This window comes from Chiloscyllium plagiosum, chromosome 16 (genome assembly GCF_004010195.1).
Source record: "Chiloscyllium plagiosum isolate BGI_BamShark_2017 chromosome 16, ASM401019v2, whole genome shotgun sequence".
Taxonomy (NCBI): Eukaryota; Metazoa; Chordata; class Chondrichthyes; order Orectolobiformes; family Hemiscylliidae; genus Chiloscyllium; species Chiloscyllium plagiosum.
The window spans coordinates 28,752,170-28,778,644 of NC_057725.1; the positions used below are offsets into that span (position 1 = coordinate 28,752,170).

General features: G+C 41.9%; 2 protein-coding genes across 5 annotated transcripts in view; one reads left to right on the forward strand and one right to left on the reverse strand.

Moving 5' to 3' along the window:
• The window catches only part of LOC122557721 (aryl hydrocarbon receptor nuclear translocator-like protein 1), a 29,498-nt gene extending 19,412 nt beyond the window's left edge, over window positions 1–10,086 (forward strand). Inside the window, exons 3-7 of one of the 2 annotated variants that reach the window (XM_043705632.1) lie at window positions 175–262; window positions 1,276–1,384; window positions 4,426–4,519; window positions 5,714–5,816; window positions 9,488–10,086. In XM_043705632.1, the coding sequence (XP_043561567.1) occupies window positions 235–262; window positions 1,276–1,384; window positions 4,426–4,519; window positions 5,714–5,816; window positions 9,488–9,645 (492 nt within the window). In that variant the 5' untranslated portion in view covers window positions 175–234 and the 3' untranslated portion in view covers window positions 9,646–10,086. Of the gene's footprint in view, window positions 1–173; window positions 263–1,275; window positions 1,385–4,425; window positions 4,520–5,713; window positions 5,817–9,487 lie in introns of both variants that reach the window. The other variant, XM_043705633.1, reaches the window with a different exon arrangement.
• Window positions 10,087–12,196: 2,110 nt separating this feature from the next.
• The window catches only part of LOC122557720 (BTB/POZ domain-containing protein 10), a 66,311-nt gene continuing 52,032 nt past the window's right edge, over window positions 12,197–26,475 (reverse strand). For all 3 annotated transcript variants that reach the window (XM_043705629.1, XM_043705630.1, XM_043705631.1), the window contains 2 exons: window positions 14,949–15,059; window positions 12,197–13,151 (listed from right to left, as the gene is read on the reverse strand). In XM_043705629.1, coding sequence (XP_043561564.1) covers window positions 12,841–13,151; window positions 14,949–15,059 — 422 coding nt within the window. In that variant the 3' untranslated portion in view covers window positions 12,197–12,840. The remainder of the gene's footprint in view (window positions 13,152–14,948; window positions 15,060–26,475) is intronic.

Here is a 26,475-nt window from a genome sequence, read left to right on the forward strand (position 1 = left end):
ATGGCATTATAAAGTATCGGCATGATTATTCTGTGGTTGTATTTGATGTAAACTGGTGTAGCAAATACACTCATTTAAACACCTTACGAGGTTGCCTTGCCACCTCTCAATGTTGCCACATTTACTGTCATCTCACTGAAGCTGCTAACTATTGGTTGCCTTTATCATTTCAGTGCCAGCTCTCTGGATAGAGGGGATGGAGCTACTCTGCCTCTCTCTGGTTCTCCTCCGAACATGGACAGCGTGTTACAGACTGGAGAAGGTATGCGGCAGGTTTTAATTTTTTTTTAAATCATAAACGTGTGGATCTTTGCTTTTCTTAGAGAGGGATTTGCAGCTGTCTCCTGTTCTCCCACAGATGTCGCCTCACCATCTAAGGTAGTCCAGCTGATTTTGGAAACATGAGGAGGCCGTTTAGTCAGTGAGATTGGTTGCGTGTCAGTCGCAATATAATCTGCCTTTGGCTCATATCCCTCAATACCCTTTGGGTAACGAGCAGTCTATTTGTCTCCAGGTTAAAGTTAGCTGTCGACCTACCATTCAAATGGAAGGTTCTAGAGCTGAAATGTTCATTGTTCCTCTCTCACCACACACCTGAATGTTGTCCAGCATTTTCTTTTATCGGGTTATCAAACCCACCGTCACCAGTGAGACGATGACAAAAAGGAAGGGTAGGATAAGAGGGAGAAGCAAAATCAAAATGGAATTGGAGGAGAGTTTGTCCAGCATTTTCTGTTATTATTTTAGATTTCCAACATCTGCAGTATTTTGCTTTTTACTTATCCTTGACTTTTAGCCGGACTGCTTTAATCAGCAAGGTGAGAGTGAGGACTGCAGATGCTGGAGATTAGAGTTGAGAGTGTGGAAAAGCGCAGCAGGTCAGGCAGCATCTGAGGAGCAGGAGAATCGACATTTCGGGCAAAAACCCTTCATCAGGAATGAGTGTTAATCAGCAGTTGTATGTGAAAGCCTCTTTTGGGGCTTCTTTACCTCATCAGGTTTCTAATGGGGCGAAAACGTATGATAGGGAGAGTGGGGCATGGCAGATGACTCATCTCTGTCCCTGGTTCTTGTACGATAACCCAGCCATCTTTGGAGTCTACGTAGTGAATCTTCACTGCGCTGCCTGCCATGAAAGTATATGAATCCTTGCATATAGAGGCCAGAACGATCATTAATACAGTGGGTCTCACAAGTACTAGTCTGGTAACATAATCATTCTGCTACTGTACCTCATACACTTCTAAGCTCTTGTCCTTCTCTCTCACTGTCTAGCCAGTTCAAAGCGTGCACTCACCACTGTCCCTGGAATTCCTGGGGGCACCCGTGCAGGAGCTGGGAAAATCGGTCGCATGATTGCTGAGGAAGTGATGGAGCTACAAAGGTGATTTGTTTGTCATTGACGTATCTGTGGGGATTAAATGACTTTAGGCAATGAGGATAGAGTGGCATTATACAGTGCTCTGCGCCTTGTTCAAGCATTTAGCCTTTTACGTTCTCTTATTAGAAAACTGAGCTATCGTAGATTGAGCATCCCCATGTTGGTCCATAGTTTGACACAGTAACATGTAGCCATGGCTCAGTGGGTAAGGCAGTTCAGCAACCCCCCGCATCAATGTTGTGGGTTCAAATCCCTGTGTGAACACGTGAGCGCAAAAACCAAATTGCCATCCTCAGTGCATCACTGCGGGTGTGCTGCACTGTCTGAGATCTGGAGTCCTGGCTTTGAAAAGTTAAGCAAGCCCCTGTTACCCACCATGAGAAAAGATGGGTAGTTCTGCCAGTCGTTGGGATCAATATTGCACTACCATGAACAACGCTTAAAAACAGAAAACCTGGTTATTGTTACATTCCTGTTTTGGGAACTCGCTGTGTGCGTTTTCGCTCCCGTGTTTCTTCGGTTACAACAGTTACTGTATGACCAAAAAGACTATTTCTATTGCTTCAAAGTATTTTGGGATATTGTGAAGTTCTGGAATGTGCATCCGTTGTTTCTGTGTGTGCTGAATGGCTACGGGAACATTGAATAGAGGTATTTAATATTTTAAATTTTTTTATTGATAGAGTAAGGGAGGAGAAACTCTTTCCGCAGGCAGGAGGATTGATCACCAGAGGGCACACATTTAACATACACAGGAACCTCGATTATTCGAAGGACACGGATGGGGAGTATTTCGTTTGGTTCATCAAATGCCGGATAACTTAGTTCACCCAAGCAATCTTTCCGGATAATCCGATATTCAGATAATTGAGGTTCCTCTGTAATTGGCAAAAGGGCTGAGGGGATGAGATTATTTATGCAGCAAGTGGAATACCCCACCTGAGTGGGGATGGGAAGCAGATTCAACAGCAACTTTCAATAAGGAGTAGGTGAAATATTTGAAAATTTTGCAGGTCTATGGGTTTAGTATAAGGGAGTGGGCTGAATTGGATAACTAATTTCAGTGAGCTGACCACCATGATGGGCCAACTGATTTCATGCTTGTCGTATGGTTCTAAAAGACAAAGTTGCCATAATATTACAGGACCATAGGGCTGCTGTTTTGTAAAAGAAAGATAACTGGTGGTAGTTTAACATGCCTCAGGTGAGGGGAGAAGTTGAGAAGAAGGCTCCTTCATGGAGTCCTGGACAGTGCGGCAGTTGAACCAACTCTTCGTTACAAGCTTGCTGCCCAGCCGACTGAGCCTTGCTTCTGTGACTTCATTCTAAGATTATTCTATCGTTTTGGCATATTCCTAATGTTTCCGATAATAATCCGCTAGCAGCCCGGCTGTTACATTCAACCCAAGAGAAGCTTCTGGCTCATTTGTGCCACTACCAAGGTCACTGATTTGAATTTCCCCTCACCTTGCCTGATGTTGCTTCTGTGTTAGCATGTCTGCTGCCGAAACCTTCCTTGTGCCTTTGCTACCTCTAGACTTGACTAATACAATCCTGGGGGTTTCCCATATTCTATGAGAGACCTACAGCATGGAAATAGACCCTTTGACCCATCACTTTCACCCGGACCAAAAGCAACTACCAAACTATTCTAATCCCACTTTCCATCACTTGGCTCATAGCCTTGTATGCCTTGACATTGCAGCTGGATTTTTAAATATTTAGGAGAGAGTTTCAGCTTCTGCCACTCTTACTAAGTTCCAGATTCCCACGAGCCTCTGGGTGAAAGGTTCTAAATCTTCTGGTCCTTGTCTAAATCTATGCCCCTTGGTCATTGATCCCTTTATCAAGAAAAAAAAATTCTGTCTTCCCTATCCATGCCTCTCATAATTTTATCTCAATTATAGCCCTCTGCTATCAATTTCCAATCTATCCAATCTCTCCTCTTAACTGAAACTGAAATAGCCCAGACAACATCCTGGTAAATCCCCTCTGTCCCCTCTCCAGTGCAGTCTCATCCCTTCTGTAAATGTGGATTCCACATGTGGAACTGCGTACAGTACTCTAACTATGGTCTCACCAATGTCTTATACAGTTCAAGCATAACCTCCCTCATCTTAATTTCTTTGCCTCAGCTAATAAAGGGAAGTATACCATAGGCTGCCTTAACCACTTCATTATCTGCCCTGGTGGGGCATACACACCAACGTCCTTCTGATAGTCTGGGCTTCCTAGGTCCTATCGTTCTTCATGTTTATCCTGCCCAAATGCATTATCGAACACACTCGGTAGATTTAAGGTAATCTAAAACTCTGCTGCTCACTTTTAATTCGCCCCATTCTTCTGCCACCCTTGCGCCCACTGACCTCCATTTGTCTCCATTAGTTCAGACTTTAAACTTTCCTCCTTGTTTTCCAATCCCCCCCACCCATCATGGTCTCCCTCCTCCCTATGTCTGTAATCTCCTCCAGCCCCACAATCTGCAAAGGTATTTGTGCTTCTCTAATTCAGGTCTGTTTTGCATCTCTGAGTTTTATTGCTGTGGGTTCTCTGGGCCAACATGGCACCTATTGTTAAAGTTCGTTTGAGAATGTAACTTTAAGAAAGTTCTGGACTTTTCATATGAAAGAACTGAAATTATTCTAAAAGTGAGAGATTTAACAAACAATCCAGGTCTTTTTCAAAATATAATTTCAGTTACATCGCACTATAAACTTTTGCTATAATTTCTGTGTCCAACAATCTTGTACGCCACAACCACTTGATGAAGGAGCAGCGCTCTGAAAGCTAGTGCTTCCAAATATACCTGTTGGACTATAACCTGGTGTGATTATTAACTTTCTCCTAACCCTCCACTATACTATCTCACTGTCCTGATTTAAGACATCCTCAAAACTTATCTCCTTGACCAGGCTTTTCATCACCTGATATATTATCCCCTTGTTTGTCCTGGTGTCGATTTTGCTTTATAATGTTCCTGTGAAGTGCTGAACATTAAAGCCGCTATATAAGTTGTTATTGAGATGTGACTTTGTATTTGACAGGATTAGAGGATCCTCCCCTTCAAGCTGCAGTTCCAGTCCGCTTAACATCACCAGTACCCCACCACCTGACACATCATCTCCTGGCGGAAAGAAGGTAGGAAATATCTCTGGGTTTGTACCATCTTTGGTTCAGGGTCAAAGAAGTGAAGGTAGCCAATGCTGTTCTTATTGTCTCCACTTGATGGCAATATTACCCCAAAAAGACAATGGCAAGAATTGCAAGTTGCTGGAGAGGTCAGGCTGTTAAACTACATTCAATTAAAAATCACACAACACCAAGTTATAGTCCAACAGATTTAACTGGAAGCACACTAGCTTTCGGAGCGATGCTCCTTCATCAGGTGAACCTGTTGGACGATAACCTGGTGTTGTGTGATTTTTAACTTTGTACACCCCAGTCCAACACCAGCATCTCCAAGTTATGACTACATTCAGAGTTGAGTGTGTGGTGCTGGAAAAGCACAGCAGGCCAGGGAGCATCCGAGGAGCAGGAGAATCCACGTTTCGGTCAAGAGCCCTTCATCAGGAATGAAACTTGTGAGCTGAGGGGGTGGAGAGATAAACAGGAGGGTGGTGGGGATGGGGAATGGTAGCTAAGAGTGCGACAGGTAGATGGAGGTGGGGCTCTTGCCCGAAAATGTTGATCCACCTGCTCCTCAGATGTTGCCTGGTCTGCTGTGCTTTTCCAGCACCACCATACTCTTGCATCTGATCTCCAGCATCTGCAATCCTCACTTTCTCCTGTAACTACATTCAGCCCTGTACTATGTGCAATTAAAAGACCTCCCATAACCTCTAGCTACCAGTGAAAAATTAATTCTATGGGAGAATCAACATTAACAAATCAAAACTCCCTTAGAGTATCTTTAGTTTGTCTAAGTTAAGCAGTTATTGAGACAGTCATCTTTCAGATGAAATGTTGAACAGAGTCCCGTCTGCTTCATCAAATCGATGTAAAAGATCCCACAGCATTTTGAAGAAAAGCTTTAGTTGTTTTGTCTCTGAACTCCGGAATTCCCCCCTCTACCTCGCCTTCTCCTTGAACACTACTTTAAAACCTACCACTTTGACCAAGATTTTGGTCATCTGACTTAGTGTGACTCTGAGATGCATCAGAAGACATTTTGTTTTGTACTGCATCTGCGAAGTGTCATGGGATATTTTGTTGTGTAAATATAAAGCTGTTGTTGTACGGCTAAACTGAGACATTGCCAGTGGATTGGTTGTTTAGTTGAATCCGATTTATTCTGTGACAATCTGATGTTGATGATGCTGTGTCTCTCTGTAGATTCTGAATGGTGGTTCTACAGATGTGACGAATGCAGGAGCATTGGCCACGCATGTAACAGACAGCACGGGCTATCCATACTTGGACAACACCTCTCTACTTAGTAAGTTTTGCACTCTTTGGTATTGCTTGGAAATCATGTCAGTTTTACCCAGTTCAAAAACTGTAAATTGCATTGGACACTTGTTGAGTAGCAGCGTAAAATAAGGTTGAATTATGGAAATGACAGCACAGGAGGAGACCCACTCAGCTTTTGCTGGTGCTGGCAGTCTGTTATAACATTTTGGCTAATATGCCCTATTCAGGTCGTCATCACTTACCAGGAAGGATATGAGGGGTTTTGAGACCATGCAGATCTGATTTATCAAACTGTCTCCTTGAGTAATCGATCTTCACTGCAAGGTTAGGTTGGAGAAGTTGGGGATGTTCTTGGGAGCAAAGGATATTGAGTGGAGAATCTAATAGAGGATCACGAGATTAGGTTTCGATTAGGTAGACAAAGAAAAGCTGTTCCAATTTACCTGATGATACGAGGTCACAGATTTTAAGGTTTTGGTGGGAGATGCAGAGGGTTTGTGAGGAAGACCCTAGTAGAAGCAGAGACAATACATAATTTCAGAAGAAAATTGGATGTGCACCCTGCAATTTTGTTTCCAGGCCTAATCTGAAGGAATAGGCAGAAAATGCCTGTCTCACTCTATGGAGAGCAAGGGGCATGGACTCAAATAGGCCCAGTGGCCTCCTGTGACATAGTATTTCCGTGATTCAGCCATTTCCTATTTCCTATCCCTTTTTTAAATTCTTCCTTCTGCGACATCATTGAAACATAACAGAAATACAATAAAGAGAAAACTGGATAAACACAAGGGAAAAAGGATAAAATGGGCTAGGCCAGTACGGTATGATGAAGGGAGCCCAATAATCTTGTTTCTCTGATGTTGGAAGTGTAGCACTAAGAGAATGCTACACTGTCTGATATGTTAACTTTCAGATGAAACATTGAACTGTAGTTTTTTTTTGCTGTATGTAAAAGCTCCCAATGCATTAATTTGAAGAGTAGTGATGTTATGTTTGTCGTTGTTGGTCAGTACTTATCCATTAGTCGATATCTATAAAACAAATGATCTGGTTACTTGGTTGTTGTGGGAGTTATGTGTGGAAATTGCCTGCCATGTTTCCTACATTCCTACAACAGTGACTCCCCTTCAAAAGTACTTAATTGGCTGGAAAGCACTTTGGAATGTCCCAAGATGATGGAACGCTCCATTTAAATGCAAGTCTTTTTTTCTTTACAACCTTCAATGCCCCACCCCACAATATTCACCAACAACCCTGTCCATCCTTGCAAAACCAGGCAATCAAAGTCATCGTTAGCCAGTTGGACAATTGTCAATTGTATGTCAAATAGATTTCGTTTTCCCAACCCAAACTGCAATTTTTTAAGAGACGAGAATGTTGAAAATATGAGAAATAATATCCGCCAATTTTTTAGTGGCTCCAAGGTTTTTAGCTTCTAGGTTGTTAGGGCCTCTTGTTCAGAAATAAGCATTTTATTCACAGAGTCTTCCAAATATCCCTGAAAGATTCTGAACTCTAGACTAGAGGCTCTCGATGACATGGCTAATCAAAATGTGCAGAAATATGAGAAGGAACAAGTTTAAAAAAAGCAAGTCCATGTCCTTTGGCTCATTGTAGGCTCTAGCTGAATGGACTCCTATTCTCATTGTAGAACAGCATCAAGGGGAGAAATAGTCTATACCTGCATTCTGTAAACAACACTGACTTTCTGTCTTCAAATTCTGGTGATGGGTCAGCACATTAATCTATCTTTTCAAGTCTGAGGTCCGATATATTGTATATTTCCTACATTTTACTTTTTATTAAATATAGATTTACCTACAAGTCAGATAACATCATGAGCAAAATATTTATTTTAACTTTGGGAACTTTAATGGGTTGATTTAATAATGGTGCAGGAGTTCGCAGTTATACGGGATGATTTATGGGTTGTGGAAGTAGTTACATGTTCAACTAAGCCCTGTGATTAAAGTGCTTGATGTAGTTAATAGTGAATGGGCCATTTAATTTGAGATACTCAACACTGATCTAGCTGACTGCCTGTAATAAAAGCTGTGTAGAATTTCAGTATCCAGCTAACAGGAGCTATGTGATAGATTCTTGTCAAGGGATACTCACTTCTCAATCTTTTTACATTTTATTAATCTACAGTTATTGTATCTTGATTTTGTGGTGGGAACAGTGAAATTGTTAGCACCGGCTGCCATTATTGCACTGAAACTGACAATTTTTGGAGTGTGCACATGGATAGAATAAAGTGGACACTAAGATATTCTGAGCAGTCATTCTGCTGCTCTACAAGGTACACTGTTGAGCTTCCCCCAGCAATCAGTAGGGAATCTTCAGAATTAGCAAAATGTTTCACTGTTCTGCTATTAGTCTCACTAAAAGGTTACACCTCTTTGGAGCTCAGTTGGTTTTTAAGAGCATTGTAGTGTTTGGACATATGATTTCAGCAGGAGTAAAAATAACAAATAACTCCTTATATTTGTCTTTAAATGGTCATCACTTTATTTTGAAACAGTAACCCATGGATCTCGATTCTCCTACAAGAAGATACACCTGCATGTTTTCAAAACCCTTCAGGATTTTTTATGTCTTAATCAAGTCACCACATGTACTTAAGAACTAAAAGCAGATAAAAACTTATTCTTTCCTCATAAAACAACCTGCCCAAACCAGGTATCAGTTGAGTAAATGTTCTGTGAACGGATTCCAATGCATTTATATGCTTTCTTAAATAAGGTCAGTATTGTACATAATTTTTCAGATGTGGCCTCTTGAAAGTCCTGTATAACTGAAGTAAAATCTCTCTTTTTGCATTCAATTCCCCTTTCAATTCACAATAACATTCAATTAGTTTTCCTGTTATTTGTTGTACCAGCACACTAAGCTTTTGTGATTCATGTGTGAGGACGCCAGAATCCTCGTTATTTAAATATTATGTTTTTTTATTCTTCCTATCAAAACAAACAATTTCACATTTACCCACATCTGTCAGATTTTGACCTCACTATGTCCTTTTTGTTACCTTCGAATATTCTTTTCATAACTGAAGTTCTTGCATGTCTTTGTGTCAACAAACTTAGCAACCTTCAATTCAGTCCCTTCATCCAAGTCACTTACTCAAACAGTAAAAATTTGTGGCAACAGCACCAATCCCTTTGGCACAGAACTTATGTCATTTTGCCAACCAGGAAAAGACCCTTTGTCTTGTTACCTCTGGACTTGTTTATTCACTTGTGATCTCAGCTGGTCTCTCGGAATTTCCTTCCTGCACATCTCTGTATCCTGACTTTGTTTTTGTCCTTTAAGACCTCCGTAAACTACCTCTTTAGCCAAGTTTTTGGTTACCTGACCAATAGTACCTTACATGACTTTGTGTCACCTTTATGTTCCTATGAAGTGCCTTTTGGAATTTTAAATAACTTATTGCATGTTTAATATAGTAAAATTCTATATTCAGATTTACAATTTGTGAAGATTCAAATGATCTAGTTCTCTGCAGAGTGCAAGTTCCACTCAATGTATTTCATAAATTCTTCAGCACCACTAACATTTGCACCCTATTTGGAATTCCCCATCATGTACCCCTTTGCTTTTGTAACATCTTTATCCAGCCCTAGTTGTTTTGTGGTTGCTATATTGCGCAAAGTTTGTCTTTATCCAATTTCACCTTCACTTCCCCTTTTTCAGGTGGCAACTCTCACCTAGGTATTGATATGATTGAGGATCGTTCATCCAGTAGTCCCAGCAATGACGAAGCAGCCATGGCTGTGATCATGAGCCTTCTGGAGGCAGACGCAGGGCTTGGAGGTCCAGTCGATTTTAGTGACTTGCCATGGCCCCTTTGAACAAGTGGTTTATACAAAGAGGAGTGTGTTAAGTTGAACACTGATGAAACTTCTCATCAGAACTTTTGCCAATGTGTGTGTGTTGCTTATTGACTTGCACGTAGCTGAAACACTCGTGTGGATCCTGCAAAGATGCTTCAATTCCATCCCAACCCATTGCATTTGTGGAGCAAGTTGCTACATTAATCTTGGTGAGTTTCCATTGGGGATGTTTTAAGCCTGTTTAAAATTTTCTTGCACTTTCTGGAGCCTAACTTTGGAAAACACCAAGATCCCCATGTGTGCAATCCTTTCTGCAAAGCTAATTGTGTCAAAGTTTGTTTTTCTTGCATTGTTCTGTCCCATATTATATATATATATATACAAATATTTATTGTATTAGCCATGAAATGCTGCTGTTTTAAAATTGTAGAGTTGATCTGGTTTGCCATTTGTACAGTTTATTTTTACACAAATCACTTTGTACAGAGAGAATTTGCTGTTTTAAAACCTTGATCTTAGTTAATATATTTGTATATAAGTGTGTAAACTGGATTTGTACTGATGCTGTCCTTTTATCCCATAACATGGAGATAAAAGACCCTGATGTTTTAGTTATATACATTAAATTCATTTTAATTTATTCCTCTACCCAAATTACTGCCATGTAGAATATTTGCCATTGTATGACTATACCATGCCAACAGTATCCCACAAAAACAATACATAATAATGTGAAGAGGCCCTGCTTGGAGATGATAAATAAAAGTTTTCTGCAGAGCCTTGAGCCACCAAATAAGATTCCAGGAGCATGAGCCATATGTAAACTGAATGCAGATGAGCAAAGGAACTGCTGTCCAGATAAAAAGGTGACTAGCTTGCTGTATGTTAATGATGGGAATTTCAAAGCCCTCTCATTATCTATCTTGTTCCTTCCTTTCTCCAACTTTCATATAACCTTGCAGTCTCTGCATGCCTGATTTTTATTGGTCACTGTCTTCAGCTATGGAGCTGGGCCCAAAGTTCTGAAATTCTTTCCCTAAAGCTGTCTGAAGATTTCTCCTTGGCCAAGTTTTTAGTCACCATTTCCTTCTGGGAATAGTTGTCAAATTTTATTTGACAGTGCTATTGCCGAAGCACCTTAGGATATTTGTTTGTTAAAGGGCCTTTGACTAGTTGTAGAAATCAATTAATGAACCTACAACAGACCCAGACAAGGTTAAAGAAAACTGCCAGTGATAGAGATCTTTGAGAATTAAAGGCTCAAACTGAGTTGTTGCTCCCGAGCAGACAACACTTGGATGGTGTTATAACTAACTATACTCACGTTACCTCATTAGGACATCTCAAAGTGCTTTATAACTAAAGTTGCAGAAGGTGGTCTATAAATGCACCTCCCTGTACAGTAAGTGGAAAGTGTCTTAAGTTGATGGATAAACTCCAAAGTTGCATCCTTGAATCCACAAGTGCTTTTTTTAAAAAAATGTTTACACACTTATTCTATAAAGTGAGAAATATTTACTCTCAACTTGCTAAGTTCGTTGTCATTGCTCTTACTTTCATAGAACTACATTCTTCCAGTGATATTCAGACTGAGGATTAAGGGATTTTCAGTTAGTCAATTGGATTAACAGATTAATGTAAATGATTACTTGGATTTTGAAATTATAACCTTGACTACGTTTCAGCACCTTTAACCACCTCGTTTTATAAAACAAAATGTAGGACTTTAAAGTACACCTTGGGTCAGAAGGAGGTTCAGATTCTTCCCTGACACATACAAGAAAAGTCCTTTTTGAAGACATGCTAGTAATAAGAGTATGGAACTGATTGTGAACTGTGAATGATTTCTCAATCTTGTTTAATTTATAGCCAACCGTCTCTCTGTATTATCAGATTCAGTATTAACATGACATCTAATGCTGCAGGTTCCTGGTCAGTGTTTTCTGCAGGCTAGTAGATACCCTATTCGATCTGGATAGGGCTTTTATAAAACACCCATTTCTGAGATGCATTCTATGGGGGCCATTCAGCACACTGAAATCTGACCCTGATGCTCAGAACATCCTACCCTATCCCTATAACCCTGCACATCTTTGGACTGTCCAAAAAAAACTTAGAGCCCAAGAAGAATCCACACAACTAGGGTAGAATTGACCTGCATCCCTGTGAGGCAGCACTGCTAACTACTCAACCACTTGAATTCTGTTACGAGAGAAATATTTATTCTCATCAGTAATTTGTGCTGTATGAAATTAAAAATTTTTATTCATGCACCATGAACTGTGGCTCAGAAGGTTGTGGATTCAGCTTCCACACCCAAGATATAAGCCACTAATCCAGACTAAAACTGTACGACTGAGCAAGAACCTATTGCCTTAATGGACTCAGGACCCACTTGTCCTTTCGGATTGACAAAAGCTGGTTTATGTTGTGGAAGAACAGGGAATTTCAACATTTAAAATCAGAAGATCTGGGGATTCTTGGCACATGCTCAAAAATAAATTGAAGAGGTGGAATTGCTGCAAGATCTTGTGAAAAGTAACCTGTTTGAGAAAATTTCACACAAAAGAAATGCTTGTGATGTTTATTTATATAATCATTCATTAGCTGTTAGAAATACAAGAAACACTCCTGCAACATGTACACAGACTTGAGAAAATTAAGAGACTTCAAATGGCTTCACAGGACAGCAATAATCTCTGGCATACAGCAATACCTAGAGTATAGACATTTATCCCACACCAAAAAATACCTGTACCTGAAGAGTGTTTATTGAACCACCAGGGCTAATTTGGTATGCAAGATGTGAATATTCCCTTCACTAAAGTGTCATCACACATCATGTTGAATGTGCTGTGCCAGCAGAAGTTTAATTGCATTTCACAGAACACTTGGCTAAAAGACAAGTACAGACCAAAGCCATTCCCCAATATGTAGCACCTAGACTGCAACAGTGTGCATTTAAAAATAATGTAGAGGAAGAAACAACAGCTTTCCCTTCTGACAGCAAAAGCAGGTTGCTTTTGACCAGATAGATGATAAATGTTGGAACTTAAGACGTGTAGCAGGTCACTTGGTTACGATCACACTTTGTTCTTATTGGTGTACGATACTGACACACTGTTTTGCACAGAAACGCATCAGGACGACATCAATCAGCAGCAGCATGCTTAACAGCCTCCTCCTCTTCCCCCAGCCCTGTCACATACATTGTCAGACAGCTGGGGGTTGGGGGTCCAGCTCCAGGTCATTGTTGCTGTTGGCAGGGTGATTGGGCAGAACATCCAGCTCATCCACCTGGGGTGTAGGGTGCATGACAACAAGCTGGTCCTGTGGGATGTCTGCTGCTGCTGCCGCCAGATTAGTGATGGACTTGCTCTTCACGCACTGGAAGTCAACGTGACGACTCTTACCCTCCTCCTTCTCCCAGGACATCCTGATGAATGGTCGCTGGACATAGTTGTAGATGACCTCAGGCCGGCCACCTGGCCTTTTCTTCACTTTCTCCTTGTACGTGGGGTAACCTGAAAACATAAGGTATCAGTGTTACTGGGATTGAGCACTTAGCAGAAGCTAACATTTCTGGATTGTGGGAAGGTGAGAGGAGGAACAAGAAGCAGAAGAGGAGGTGGGGTAAATGTCAAAGGGAAGGGAGACGAAACTTAATTAGCCAACACCTTTTACATTGAGTTGCTTTGTGGAATTGACAAAGAAACTATTCTGACAGCAGCCACTGTTTATAGGGATGAACAGCTATTCCATATTAACGACGTTGCTTGCTGTCTTAGTATAACGGAGATCTACTAGATCTGTTCTGTCCACTAAGGAAAAAATTAATTAGTCAATTAATGACTCATCAGTAAAGTGATGGAAGATTGGTCAATAGTGGCCAGTTCAGTTAAAATCCTTCAAACCCTGTCCTTGCAACACTTCAAAATGACAGTTCACTGGCAGCTTCCCAAGGGCAATAAAGGATCTACAATAAATGTAATGCTAATACCTCATGATTAAAAAGGAGAGGTAGAAAGTTCAACTGATAATACAAAACTGGTACAAAGACATCCCAAAGAGTTTGGTCATTTGTTGTCTGCTACTAGACACTACAGCCAATATACATGGCTTATCAGTAAAACTAAAGAACAGAAATAACACAAATTTATGCCAGCAGTTCCTCTTCAAAATGAAGATTGAGGGATAATCATAGCAGTGAACCAATGCAAAACTATGGAGGGGGATGCCTTAAAATGCAAGCTAGGCTGTTTAGAAATGGTGTCAAGAAGCAGTGTTTCATTAAAAGGATAATGGAACTCGAGAACTCTGCTCCATAAAGATCGTGTAAGCTGAGGTTATAAGTAAAATTTCAAAGGCAAGACTGACGAGATTTTTATTAGGTAATTGCTCACATGCACAGAACCACGTTGTGAAAATAAAGTTAAGGTACCATTCGGCCATCATTTTACAAACAGGCTGATGACTCATTCCTTTTGTTCCTACCCGAGGGTCCATTTTTAAAGATCTGTCACAAGACTGATGCACTGTGCAGAGGATTCCCTCGATGCAGTTCAAGAGAGGGTTATAAGAATCGTGCCCATCCATCCCAGGATTGGCTTTGGATACACACATGCTTCTGAAAGCTAGCTTGAAATCAAGCTGAAACTGATAGAATGAAAACCTTTTCTGTATAAACTAAGTTTTAAATCACAGCCCCAGGTTATAGTCCAACAGGTTTATTTGGAAGCACTAGCTTTCGGAGCGACGCTCCTTCTCCATCAGTTAATTGTGGAGCAGTGCTTCCAAATAAACCTAATGGACTATAATTAGGTGTTGTGAACTGGAGCTGTTGTATTGCAGTTTCACCTGGATGAGGGAGTGTTATGTAGAACTGCTACAGATATGCAATCCGAGGTCACATCATAACTCGTGCAGGGAAAAGAACAATGTCACACTGCCAACACTGAGCTGGAGCTACACTGCAATGCCCTTGGGTAACACTAGAGACTGATGGCATAAGAGAGCAGTGATCTGGAGTGAACGTCTCTGAATATGATATGCAAGGCATCATTGTGGGTCACAATGGTGGAGCAGTTGGTTTTGTCCTGATGAATATTTTCTATCTTTAAGAAACCTGGGATGGAAATGCTGCTGGAGGGCAAGAATGTGGAGTGGGACAACTCTGCTCTCACCTAACAAATTGTTAACAATCCTTCAGTTGGATGATGCTAAGTTAAAATGTACTTGAGTTTACTGATCGCTTACCATTCTAAACACTTGCCATGATGTACAAAGTTAAACCAATGCTTTATTCAGGTGACAGAGCTTACCTTCAATACCCAATCTTATCTTCTTCAAACCTCGCTCTTTCAGAACAGTCTTGGCTACGTCTCTGTTCTCGATATATTTGAAGAATCGGTATAATTTTGTACTGTAAATAACTTGAGAAACAAGACTAACATTACCAGTTATACTTTGGTAAGGAAATATGAATTAATTTGTATATATTTTCTTTCAAGTACATTTAGCACAGGCTCCAAAGCATTGGCTCACTCTTATACCTTCCATATTTAGTTGAAGCGTGTTAGTTCTGATACCTGCTGTGTGGGATTTGACAAGGGTTATTCCAAGCAATGAAGCTTATGAAAAATGTGGGAAAGAGACAATGTTTCATGTTACCTATTTTATTAAATAATTACATAATTTTAAAAAAATTAAAACAAAATCTTTGACACACTCAAATTGGTTGGCAAGTGGAAAGAAGTTTAGGAAAATTAATCTTTGGCAAATAGTTTTTTGCTCACTCTTTGTTGTCGTAAGCTCACCTGTTTAACTAGATGCCAAGGCAATGAAAGAATGGTTCCCGAGCTGGGTAAAAGTTTGGACAGTAAGATGCAAGCGAGCATGATAGTTATAGCACGTGGGTCCTCTATAAACACAGTCTGGAAAAAGTGAGGAGTGCAGATGCTCGAAATCAGAGTCAAAGAGTGTGGTACTGGAAAAACACAGCTGGTCAGGCAGCATCTGAGCGGCAGGACAGCAAACGTTTCGAGCATAAGCTCTTCATCACGAATGATCTCTGAAACATTCCATAAATTGGCGTCCTGTCTCCCCAAGTAGAGGAGACTACATCGAGAGCAACGGACACAGTAGATGACTTGCCTGGAAGTACAGCTAGATTTCTGTCAGATATCCTTTGGGGTCTCAGAGGGAGGTGAGGGAAGGCGGCATGGGTGCAGGCTTTGCACTTCTTGCAGTGGCAAGGAAAGGTGCCGGGAGGGGAAGGTGGGTTGGTGGGGGCATGGATCTAACAAGGGATGCCCTCCAATGAAACTCCTCCACTTCCCGCACCTCTGCCCTTGAACCCCACCCCTCCAACCACAAGGACAGAACTCGCCTTGCTCCTCACCTTGCACCCCACCAACCTCCAGATACAATGCATCATCCTCCGCCATTTCTGCCACTTACAGACAGATCCCACCACTAGGCATATATTTCTATCCCCACCCCTATCTGCGATCCGGATAGACCATTCCCTCCACGACTCGCTCATTAGGTCCATGGCCCACACCAACCCACCCTCCACTCCCAGCACCTTCCCCTGCTACCGCAAGAAGTGCAAAACCTGCACCCAACCTGTGTCCAAGGCCCCAAAGGATCCTTCCACATCAGTGATTTACCTGTATTTCCATACACAAGTCCATTCACCTGCTCCTCAGATGCTGCCTGACCTGCTCTGCTTTTCCAGCACCACACACTCGACTCTGATCTCCAGCATTTGCAGTCCTCACTTTCTCCACGTCATGTACTGTGTCCTTTGCTCTTAATGTGGTCTCCTCTACACTGGGGAGACAGGACGCCAACTTGCGGAACATTTCAGAGAACATCTCTATGACACACACTAGACAACCTCACTGCTCTGTGGGTGAACACTTCAACTCCCCCTCCCACTCTGCCAAGGACATGCAAGACCTTGGCCGCCTCCACCACCAAACCCTAACCACCTGATGCCTGTTGAAAGAACACCTCATCTTCCTCCTTAGGGCCCTCCAACCACACAGGATCAATGCTGATTTAATCCGTTTCCCCATTTCCCACCCCCCCCAAACTTATCCCACATCGAACCTAACAGTTTGGCACTACCTTGGGCCACCCCCTCATTCCTGATGAAGAGCTTATGCTCAAAACGTGGAGTCTTCTGCTCCTCAGATGCTGCATGACCGGCTGTGCTTTGCCAGCACTACACTCTTCTACTATAAATACAATCTGCCTGGTTAAGTTTTAGAACTATAAAAAAACAGCAGGAAATTACTGTGCCTGTGCCCTCTTTGTTCAGAACTATTAATCCAAGTTATCTGCACTTTGCTCTGAGCCACTTTAATATTCTTTTCCTTCAAAGTATTCATCGAATTCTCTTTTGAAAGTTGTTACTGAATCTGCTTCCATCCTTTTCATTCCACATTACAACAGCCTGTGTATTTAAAAAATATTCCCTCTGCCAATGAACCTAACAAGTATCCTCTCGGACAGACCTTTCTCACAATGGGAACACTTATAGTATACTCATTAAAAAGCTGCAGGATGGGCTGATTTTTACACATTCAACCTTATATAACAGCAGTTCTGCCTCAGCTGTTTTATTTAATACGACCCTGAGCCTGAAGGGTCAGCTTGGATTTGTGACATCTGTAATGTGACAAGACCTCTCCAGTTATTTCATGGAAATTTTATCAAATAAAGTTTGGCACTGAACCACAAGATGATACTAGGACAAGTGACCAAAAGCACTAAAGGCAAAGCTTTTAAAAAGTGTCTTAAAGAAAGGAGAACCATGAAGGTTTAGGGAGGCAATTCCAGCGCTTTGCACCCAGGTCACTGACAGCAAGAGAATCAGTGACCTGAAAAGTGAATACAGGGAGTCAGGTTGGAAGCTAAAAGGCAGGGCAAGCAGAATAGTAATCTCAGGATTGCTCCCGGTGCCACATGCTAGTGAGGCTAGAAACAGAAAGCGAGTGCAAATGAACACGTGGCTGCAGAGCTGAGGAAGGAGAGGGGGCTTCAGAAATGTGGATTATTGCGGTACCTTCTGGGGAAGGTGGGACCTGTACAAGGAGGACAGGGTGCACCTGAACTGGAGTGGCACCAACATCCTGGGTGGGAGGTTTGTTGGAGTTCTTTGGGAGGGTTTAGTGTGACGGGGGATGGGACTGGAGCTATGGATCAGAGGTTGGGGTAGCTGGTGAACAGGCAGATACAGCAAGTCTGAGAGGAAGGACAGACAGTTGATAGGGCAAAGTTGCAGTCAGTGTGATAGGTTGAAGTGTATCTATTTTAATGCAAGTAGTGTCAGAAATAAGGGTGATGAACTTAGAACAAGGATCAGTACTTGGGGCTATGATGTTGTGGCCATTACAGAGACTTGGATATCACAGGGGCAGGAATAATTGTTGGATATTCCAGGTTTTAGATGTTTCAAAAGGAATAGGGAGGGAGGTAAAAGAAGTGGTGGTGGTGGTGGGGTTTATGGGGAGTGACATTGCTATGCAGGGATAATATCACAGCTGCAGAAAGGGAGGTTGTTGAGGAGGGTTTGTCCACAAAGTCAGTATGGGTGAAAGTCCGAAAAAGGAAAGGAGCAGTCATCTTACTGGGAGACAGGTTTTGGAAAGGTGCAACAGGAACAGGGTTGTCGTCATGGGTGACTTGAACTTCCCTAATATTGATTGGAATCTCCGTAGTGCTAATGGTTTGGATGGAGCAGATTTTGTCACGTGTCCCCAGGAAGGATTCCTGACTCAATATGTAGAGGGGAGACCATACCGGATTTAGTGCTTGGCAACAAACCAGGTCAGGTGTCAGACCTCTGGGCCGGACAGCATTTCAGTAATAGCGATCACAACACCCTGACTTTTACTATAGTTATGGAAAGGGATAGGAGCAGACGGTATGGGAAAGTATTTAATTGGAATAGGGGGAAATTACAATGCTATTAGGCAAGAACTGTAGAGCTTAAATTGGGAACATATATTCTCAGGGAAAGGCAGAAATATGGAGGCTGGTTAGTAAGCACTTGCTGCAAGATAGATTTGTCCCACTGAGGCAAGGAAGGGATGGTAGGGTGATGGAACTTTGGGAATAGGGAGATAGGGATAGGGAACAGCTAGTCAAGAGGAAGGAGGAAGCTTATTTAAGGATGAGGAAGCAAGGATCAAACAGGCCTCTACAGGGTAGCCAGGAAGGAAGTGAAGAATGGATTTAGGAGAGCTAGAAGGGGGCATGAAAAAGCCTTGGCGGGTAGGCTTATGGAAAACCCCAAGAAATTCTACACTTATATGAGAAACAACAGGATGGCCAGAGTGACGGTAGGGCCGATCAGGGATAGTGGAGGGAACTTGTGCCTGGAGTCAGAGGTGGTGGGGAGGTCCTTAATGAATACTGTCCTTCACTATTCACTACTGGGAGGGATTTTGTCATTTGAGGACAATGTGAAACAGACTGATACGCTAGATGTTAAGGAGGAGGATTTCCTGGAAATTTTGAAAAACAAGGAAAAATACGTCCCCTGGGTCAGATGGGATATACTCAAAGTTACTACGGGACGGGAGGGAAGTGATTGCTGCGCCTTTGGCGATGATCATTGCGCCTCACTGTCCATTGTAGTACTAGTGGATTGGAGGGTGGCAAATGCTATTCCCCTGTTCAATGGAATAGGGATAACCCTGGGAATTACAGACCAGTCTTACGTCGGTGTTGGGCAAATTAGAGGATTCTGACAGACAGGATTTATGATTATTTGGAAAAGCATATTTTGATTAGAGATAGTCAACATGGCTTTGAGAAGGGCAGGTCATGCCTGACAAGCCTTACTGAATTCTTTGAGCATGTGATAAAACACATTGATGAAGGTAGAGTAGTGGATGTGGTGTACATGAATTTTAGCAAGGCATTTGATAAGATTCTCCATGATTAGCTCATTCATAAAAAGTGAGGAGGCATGGGATATAGGGAAATTTGGCTGCCGAGATACAGAATCGGCTGGCGCACAGAAGACAGAGGGCGGTAGTAAATGGAAAGTATTCAGTTTCAAGCTTGGTGACTACTGATGTTCCGCAGGAATCTGTCTGGGACCTCTGCTCTTTGTGACTTTTACAAATGACTCGGATGAGGTAGTGGAAGGGTGGGTTAGTGAGTTTGCCAATGACATGAAGGTTGGTGGAGTTGTGGATAGATTGGAGAACTGTTGTAGGTTGCAACGGGACATTGACAGGATGCAGAGCTGGGCTGAGAAGTGGCAGATGGAGTTCAACCTGGAAAAGTATGAAGTCATTCATTTTGGATGTTCGAAATTGAATGCAGATTACAGGGTTCAAGGCAGGATTCTTGGCAGAGAAACAGGGATTTTGGGGTCCATGTCCATAGATCCCTCAAAGTTGCCACCCAAGTTGATAGAGTTGTTAAGGCGGTGTATGGTGTGTTGGTTTTTATTAGCGGGGGATTGAGTTTAAAAGCCACAAGGTTCTGCTGCAGCTCTTTCAAGCTGCAGATTAGGCCACACTTGGAATGTTGTGTTCAGTTCTGGTCACCTCATCATAGGAAAGTTGTGGAAGCGTTACAGAGAGCAGGTCTTATAAAGAAAGGTTGAGGAGTTAGTGCTTTTCTCATTGGAGCGAAGGAGGATGAGAGGTGACTTGATAGAGGTGTACAAGATGATGAGGCATAGGTAGAGTGGATAGCCTTTTCCCAGGGCAGTAACGACTATTATAAGAGGGTGTAATTTTAAGGTGATTGGAGGAAGATTATGGGGCGATTTCAGATGTAGGTTCTTTACAGAGTGTGGTAGATGCGTGGAATGCACTGCCAGCAGCAGTAGTAGAGTCAGCAACAGTAACAATACTCAAAAAAGTGGTTAATTTCACACAAATTGATTTTGGACATCTCAAATGTTACTGAAGGCATATTTTGTTTTATTTTTATGTGTAATTAAAATCCTATTAGTAAACAGGAGTTTGAATATTGCATTATTCTTAAATCAAGATAACGGAAATAGTTTACAAAGCATCATTAAGTCAAATTAACTCAAAATGCGATTTCTTCATTGGGTTTTCACAGTGCTGGGGAGTAAGCAAGATGTTATAGCTAGTGTTTTACTGTTAAATAAACAGATGTAGAATACACAGAATTACAGGCAATTTACAGAATAGAAACAGGAAATTTGATCCATTTAATCCAGACTAGCGTTTACTTTCCCTCAAACCTCCATTCCATCCTACTTCCTCTAACTTTATTACCATCGTGGAGATGAACAGAGAGACCTGTGTCCAGGTGTATAAATCCCTGAAAGTTGCCACCCAGATTGATAGTGTTGTTAAGAAGGCACACTGTGTGCTGGCGTTTATTGGTTGGAGGATTGTGTTTCGGAGCCATGAGATTATGCTTCAGCTGTACAAGACACTGGTAAGGCAGCACCTGAAGTATTGTGTGCAGTTCTGGTTACTGCATTATAGGAGGGAAGTGGAGGCTTTGGAAAGGGTTCAGGGGAGATTTACTAGGATGTTGCCTGGTATGGCAGGAAGATCTTATGGGGAAAGAGTGAGGGAAGGCTGTTTTTGTTGGAGAGAAGAAGATTGAGAGGTGACTTAAGCGAGATGTATAAGATAATTAGAGGGTTAGATAGGGTGGACAGTGAGAGCCTTTCTCCTCGGATGGTGAAGGCTAACATGAGGAGACATAGGTTTAGGACAGATAATAGGGGTAGTTTCTTTACACAGAATAATAGGGGTGTGGAACGGCCTGCCTGCAACCATAGTAGACTTGCCGACATTAAGGGCATTGGACATACATATGGATAATAATGAAATGGTGTGGGTTAGATGGGCATCAGATTAATTTTGCAGATCGGCACAACAGAGGGCTGAAGGGCCTGCACTGTGCTGTAACGTTTTATGTTCTATAACCCTCTCTTCACTTACCTAGGGTTCCTTACACTAAAACAGTAACTTTTCTTCAAAAGTACTCTGTTGGCTTTAAAGTGCTCTCAAATATTCATTGGCCACAAAAGCACAACAGAAATGTCGATTTGGATTTCTTTTAAATATACGGAAGCCATCTGCCTCAACCAGCCCTTGTGAAAGCAAGTTTCACATCCTTACCACTTTGTGAGACTGTATGCATCTTATATGTGTGACTTCACATTCTGCTCTTCCACATAAGTGGAAATTTCAGTTTCCTTGCTGCAAACATACCAGAAATTCCTGATACCAGCACTTGAGATAGTCTTTGTACTTGATAGTAAATGCATCCTCTGGGTATTGGAACTTCAGGATGGCAGACATATGGGATCCTTACTTATTGAATAGGAAGCATCTGTTGGATTAAATATTCTCTATTCTGCTCTCACCACCCATTTTTCCATAAAGTACAAGGAGCACAAGGGTAGTTACCCAAGTCTTCGCCACCTCAGCCAAAAATGTTCCTTCAGATAGGGGTGATAGGGTCAGTCCGTAATGAGAAAAGGTGGAAATGTGTTAATGGTATCAGATTTTAATTCACCCTGTTGGCAAGAAACACCGAACAAAATTCCCAAACTTTCCTAGCTCAGAAGCATTGAGATGTTTCCTATGCAGTTACTGGGCAGGACAGGAGCATTTGAAGATGATCAAGGTGGTAGCAAATAGGAATGTTTAAGTAGTAAGGGACAGTATAGTCAGGGCATAGACATAGTTCTGTAGTTGAGGGCAAATATCCAGTTGATTGTATTGTCTGCCCAGTGCTAGAGTTGAAGACATCTACTTTGGGATGGAGAGGAATTTACAGCAGGGAAAACAAAACAACTGTGGATGCTGGAAATCTGAAACAAAAAGGAAACGGGTGGGAAAAACTCAGCACGTATAGCAGCATCTGTGAAGAGAAATGAGAGTTAACATTTCAAGTCCAGTTCTGAAGGATCAATGGATCCAAAATGTTAACTCTGCTTTTTCTTCACAGATGCTGCCAGACCTGCTAAGTTGTTCCAGCAGTTTCTGTCTTTGAACATGCAGTGGGGGTTAGAGGATGATCCAGATGATCACATGATACCAACCTCATAGGTGACTCAAAGAGATCATGCTTGGAAATTAGGAGCAGAATTTGAAAAGGAAAGATCATTCCCTGAGCAACAAGCAAATTGGCAGAGAGTAAATAAAACTCAAGAATTGACTGCATGTCTCAACAACTGGTACAGGAGAAATAGCTTTTAATTTGTGGAATACTGGCAATAGGTTTGGGGCAAGTAGGAGCTGTACACAGCTGGGATGGTCTTCATCTGAATTATGCTGGGACCAGTGCCCTGACAAGATATGTGGGCGGCACGGTGGCACAGTAGTTAGCACTGCTGCCTCACAGCGCCAGAGACCCGGGTTCAATTCCCACCTCAGGCGACTGACTGTGTGGAGTTTGCACGTTCTCCCCGTGTCTGTGTGGGTTTCCTCCGGGTGCTCTGGTTTCCTCCCACAGTCCAAAGGTGTGCAGGTCAGGTGAATTGGCCAAGCTAAATTACCCGTAGGGTTAGGTAAGGGGTAAATGTAGGGGTATGGGTGGGTTGCGCTTCGGCAGGTCGGTATGGACTTGATGAGCCGAAGGGCCTGTTTCCACACTGTAATGTAATCTAATCTTAGTAATCTAATAACTAGGGGAGTAGAGAGAACTTTAAATAACCTGTATGGTTGACTGGCCATGGTGTGGTCTGTGTGCGGTCACACACAACAGCTTGAGTGCGTTGGTGCACACGTGTGTATATCTGTCTGCCTATTCGTGCACACCTATATGTTTGTGTGAGGAATGGAATCACATGAGGGGAGAGGAGACTACATGTAAAGGAAATTACACGATAATAGAACAGGGTAGTAATTTACTTAAGCATAACTAGAGAAGGGTCAAAACATAAACATAACAGCACCAGATAAAGTTACTGATTGAAAAAATGGTGAAAGACAAAATTAAAGACACTAAAGTATCTGAATGCAACATGGCATTTGTAACAAAATGGATTAATTGTTAGCACAAATAGAAATTAAACACAGAAAAATGCAAAATAGCAGGAGCAATCCTTCAAGTCTGCTCCACCATTCATTATGATCATGGTTAATCATCCAACTTAATAAACTGTTCCTGCTTTTCCTCCATATCCTTTAGCCCCAAGTGGTATACCCAACATCATCTTGAAGTTTTGGCCTCAACTGTTTTCTGTGGTAGCAAATTCCACAGGTTCACCACTTTTTGGGTGAAGAGATTTCTCATCTAATTTCTAAATGGTTTACTCCGTATCCTCAGTGTGATCCCTGGATCTGGAAGAATAACATAATTCTGGCAATGATGACAGCATCCTTGGCAAGTAATGGCATTGAATCTATGACTTTGTGCTCTTAATAGCACCACAGTTTAAGCATCTGAGTTAACTGGCCATCATAAAATATTTAGAATTATTACAATGCTATTTGTAATTTTATTTTATTTTTATGGAGTATGGGTGCCACTGGCAAGGCCAACATTTAGTACCCATCCTGAATAGTCCTTATTATGACTGTCTTGTCCACGAGTGAACCAAATGAATTTTTCCTAAGAAATAATAGTTGCTATTACCATTATTTGATGACCATCATGACTACAGCTTTCAATTAACAGAGGGGTCAGGAAGTTATAGAACCATAAAATCCATACAGTGTGAACCAGCCCACGGAATCCACACCGACCCTTCAAAGAGCATCCCAACCAGACCCACCCCCACTCGTTACCCCTGTAACCCTGCATTTCCCATGGCCAATCCACCTAACCTGCATATCTTTGGACAGTGGAAGAAAACTGGAGCATCTGGAAGAAACCCACCCAGACAAAGGGAGAATGTACAAACTCCATATAGTTGCCAGAGGGTGAAATCAAACCTGGGTCCCTTGCGCCATGAGACAACAGCGCTAACCATGTGACTGCTGTGCCACTGGGTGGAGTAGTTCTGTTTATTTAGAATGATAATTAGTATAGTAGCTCAAAATTCAAAGATGTAAAATCAGTTTGAGTCAAGAAAAGAAATGGAACAGGTACTAATTCCACAGGCTCGCCATTACCTAGGTGAAGATTGCTATCCTAAATGGCCTATCCTTTATCCTTTGTGTGCACCCACTGGTTTTGGACTCTCCTGTCATTAAAAAGTGCATCCTTCCTGCAACTACCCAGTCTAGTCCTGTCAGAATTCTATAGATTTCTAGGAGATTTCCCACTATTCTTCTAAACTCTAGTGAATATAGTCCTAATGGATCCAGTCTCTCTCTCTATTTCAGTCAGCCATTCCAGGAATCAGTCTGGCAAAGCTTCTTAAGCAAGAGTATTCTTCCTCAGATAAGGCAATCAAAACTGTACATAATACTCTTAATAGTCTTAATAGTCTTATCAATGCCCTGTACAGTTGAACTAAAGATATCCCTGTTCTTGCACTCAAATCCTCTCACTGTGAAGAACAACATACCATTTACCTTCCTCAATGCCTGCCACACCTGCATACTTGTTTTTAGCATCTGGTGTAGGAGATCACCCAGGCCTTGCTGCACTTTCTCCTTTCCCAATCCATCTCCATTAAGATAATAATATGCCTGCTTATTTTTGCTATGAAAGTGGATAACCTCTCATTTATCCATATCATACTGCGTCTGCTTGTACTTGCTTGTACAGTATGAGCAAAACCAATGTAGTCTACAAAATCCCATGCAAGGACTGCACAAAACACTACATAGGACAAACAGGAAGACAGCTAACGATCCGCATCCATGAACACCAACTAGCCACGAAATGACATGACCAGCTATCCTTATTAACCACACACACGCAGATGATAAGCAACATGAGTTCGACTGGGACAACACTACTATTATAGGACAAGCCAAACAGAGAACAGCCAGGGAATTCCTAGAGTCATGGCACTCATCCACAGATTCAATCAATAAGCACATCGACCTGGACCCAATATACCAGCCACTGCAGCGGACAGCTGGAACTGACAACCGGAAGCGGCAGATACAAATCACTATAAACGCCGGAGGAAACATCACAGAAGCACTTCACAGAAGGCTCCCAAGCACTGAGGATGTCACCTAGACAGGGGACGAAACGTCTGCAACACAAATTCCCAGCTCGGCGAACAGAACCACAATGAGCACCCAAGCTATAAATCTTCTCCCAAACTTTGTACCTGCCCACTTAATTTGTTCAAATTGTACTGAAGCTTCTCTGCATCCTCCTCACAGAATACCTTCCTACCCAGCTTTGTCTCATCTGCAAACTTGGAGATATGACAGTTTCATCTAAATCATTAATATATAGTGAATTTCTGGGGGTCAAAACACTGATTCCTGTGGACCTCAAGTCAATACTTGCTACTCACAAAAAGATGGGTGAAATTTAAAGAAGAACACTAGTTATCCAGAAGGTTGCTCAGTGTTTGCCACGAATACTTCAGGGTATGATGCCATGCTTTATTTCTCTTATTTCATTTGTGCGATGCCAAATTACATGCAGCACAGGTAGTAATCTGGAGATTAATACCTTTGAGGCTGTATTTCTTAATTTTGAGGCGAGCTCCGCTTATTGAAGATGCAGTATCTCTTTCCTTATCCTGTGTCTTTGGTACCTATATGGATCAATCCATCCCCAACCCTAAGAAATAGACAATAGGTGCAGGAGTAGGCCATTCTGCCCTTCCAGCCTGCACCACCATTCAATATGATCATGGCTGATCATCCTTAATCAGTATCCTGTTCCTGCTTTATCTCCATAACCCTTGATTCCACAGTCCTTGAGAGCTCTACCCAACTCTTTCTTTAATGAATCCAGAGA